Below are 2,124 nucleotides of genomic sequence, written 5' to 3' on the forward strand. Positions count from 1 at the left end.
CGCCTTTAGCAGTTTTGACCCCTTCGACTCTCCGTAGCACAAGAGGAAGTAGAAGCAGCGCGGGTTGCGTATGAACAATATTTCGCGGGAGAGTAAGTTAACTAGAGCCAGGCTGTCTGCTGTCAACACAGACAATAACAGTTACTGAATTCATAACGAAATGAGTTTGTGGGTGGACAAATATCGACCGACTTCCCTCGGGAAACTCGACTATCATAAAACCCAAGCGACACAGCTGAAGAACCTGGTAAGAGAAACAACCTGTATGCTAGGTTAACTGTGTAAACAGGCTACGTTGGCATTAGCATCATACTTAATAGCTGCATATAGGCTGATATCAACAAGTTTAATTCACTTAAGACAGATAAATGTTGCCATGTGTGCACTATTAACCCGGTCATTTAAGTGTAAATATAATTTGGAGCGCAACCTGAGTTAAGCTAGCTTGTTTGTAGTAACGTTATCATTGTCCATCATATCAAACTAATTAATCTACCAATGCCCTTCCGTTTCTGAAATGTTTGCTTTAATGTAATGTTGCTTGTCAGGAAAAGTAAAGTATAAAATAAGAGCGTATACAACAATATGAGCCTAATGTGGTGCAACTCAGCTACTAAGCAACAATTAACTGCATTATAAAATTGTCACGTGTGGCAATTAGGGCAAGTAAGTGGATAGTCTACTGAAGTGTAAACAGATATATTCATATAAAGCAAAAACTGTTTGTTTCAGGTTCAATGTGGCGACTTCCCTCACTTGTTGGTGTATGGGCCATCAGGCGCGGGGAAGAAGACCCGCATCATGTGTCTGCTGAGGGAGCTGTATGGAGCTGGGGTGGAAAAGCTCCGCATAGAGCACCACACCATCGTGGTGAGAGGGGAAATGATGCCTTTACTGACATGCAGTTCATCCAGACATCTCTCCTCAAATTGCCTGATGAAGGCTAACCTGCATTTCTGTTTTGTGTGTTTCATCTCCAGGCTCCCTCAAAGAAGAAAATTGAGATTAACACAATAGCAAGTAACTACCACTTGGAAGTCAACCCAAGGTAACTTGATGATTAATAAGTAGTACTCCAATACTGTACTTAATTACAGCTTGTAGGTACTTGCGCTAGAGCAGTGGTTCCCAAACTTTCTGTGGCCAAGGCACACCAAAGACCAAGCCAAAATCTCAAGGCACACCTGTATTCACATCTGGGCAAAATACCCTCTATAGCAGTGTTTCTCAAACCTTTTCAGACCAAGGACCACTTAACCAATGAAAGAACACTCACGGACCACCTAACTCCCCAAATATCCAAAAACAATAGGCGGGGTGCTGTCAGAGCTCCGTGCGAGGGGGTGGAAACACTGCAGTAAATTACAGACCTTGTGTACAGTTAAATGCAATAGGCCTAATTGTTTCAAAATCCCACGGCACATCATTTGGGAACCACTGCGCTAGAGTATTCCAATTAATTTCAGAGAAAACTGTTGTACTTTTAACTCCCATTTCATTTATTTGACCGCTGCAGTAGTTGGTCACTTTGGTTTTATCAATAGTTCTTTATTGTTGAACTCGATATAGCCTATATATGTAGCATGTTTTGTGTGATCTAATGTCCAACTGAAATCCAATTCAGCACGTTTTTTAAAAACTTTAGTTATTATTAAAAGGAAGAAAATAGTTATTTGTGGAAATATCAGGAATGGTTAAAGTATTTCTGTTTTGTTTTGTACAGTGATGCTGGAAACCAGGACCGTGTGGTGATTCAAGAGCTGATTAAAACTGTGGCTCAGTCTCAGCAGATCCAGACAAGCACCCAGAGAGAGTTCAAAGGTAGGAAAGATGCATACATTTTGACCTGCTCATGTTTTAGAACAAACTTAAAAATAAAAAGAGGATCATCCCTCTAACTCTGTGAAAACATTATCAGGCTTTCACTGTTGTAGTAATTGGCACACTTGTGTTCTCAGTGGTGTTATTAACCGAGGTGGACAGACTGACGAAGGATGCCCAGCATGCTTTGCGTCGGACAATGGAAAAATACATGTCCACCTGCCGTCTCATCCTTTGCTCTACCTCCACCTCCAAAGTCATTGATCCAATTCGGAGCCGTTGTCTGGCTATCAGAGTTCCTCT

General features: G+C 41.5%; 1 protein-coding gene across 1 annotated transcript in view; it reads left to right on the forward strand.

Moving 5' to 3' along the window:
- The window catches only part of rfc3 (replication factor C (activator 1) 3), a 3,457-nt gene continuing 1,333 nt past the window's right edge, over window positions 1–2,124 (forward strand). Inside the window, exons 1-5 of the mRNA XM_029448090.1 lie at window positions 1–247; window positions 733–870; window positions 981–1,048; window positions 1,724–1,821; window positions 1,959–2,124. The exon at window positions 1,959–2,124 is cut by the window's right edge and continues 16 nt beyond it. Coding sequence (XP_029303950.1) covers window positions 161–247; window positions 733–870; window positions 981–1,048; window positions 1,724–1,821; window positions 1,959–2,124 — 557 coding nt within the window. The 5' untranslated portion in view covers window positions 1–160. The remainder of the gene's footprint in view (window positions 248–732; window positions 871–980; window positions 1,049–1,723; window positions 1,822–1,958) is intronic.

Source organism: Cottoperca gobio, chromosome 14 (genome assembly GCF_900634415.1).
Source record: "Cottoperca gobio chromosome 14, fCotGob3.1, whole genome shotgun sequence".
In the NCBI taxonomy this organism is placed as follows: Eukaryota; Metazoa; Chordata; class Actinopteri; order Perciformes; family Bovichtidae; genus Cottoperca; species Cottoperca gobio.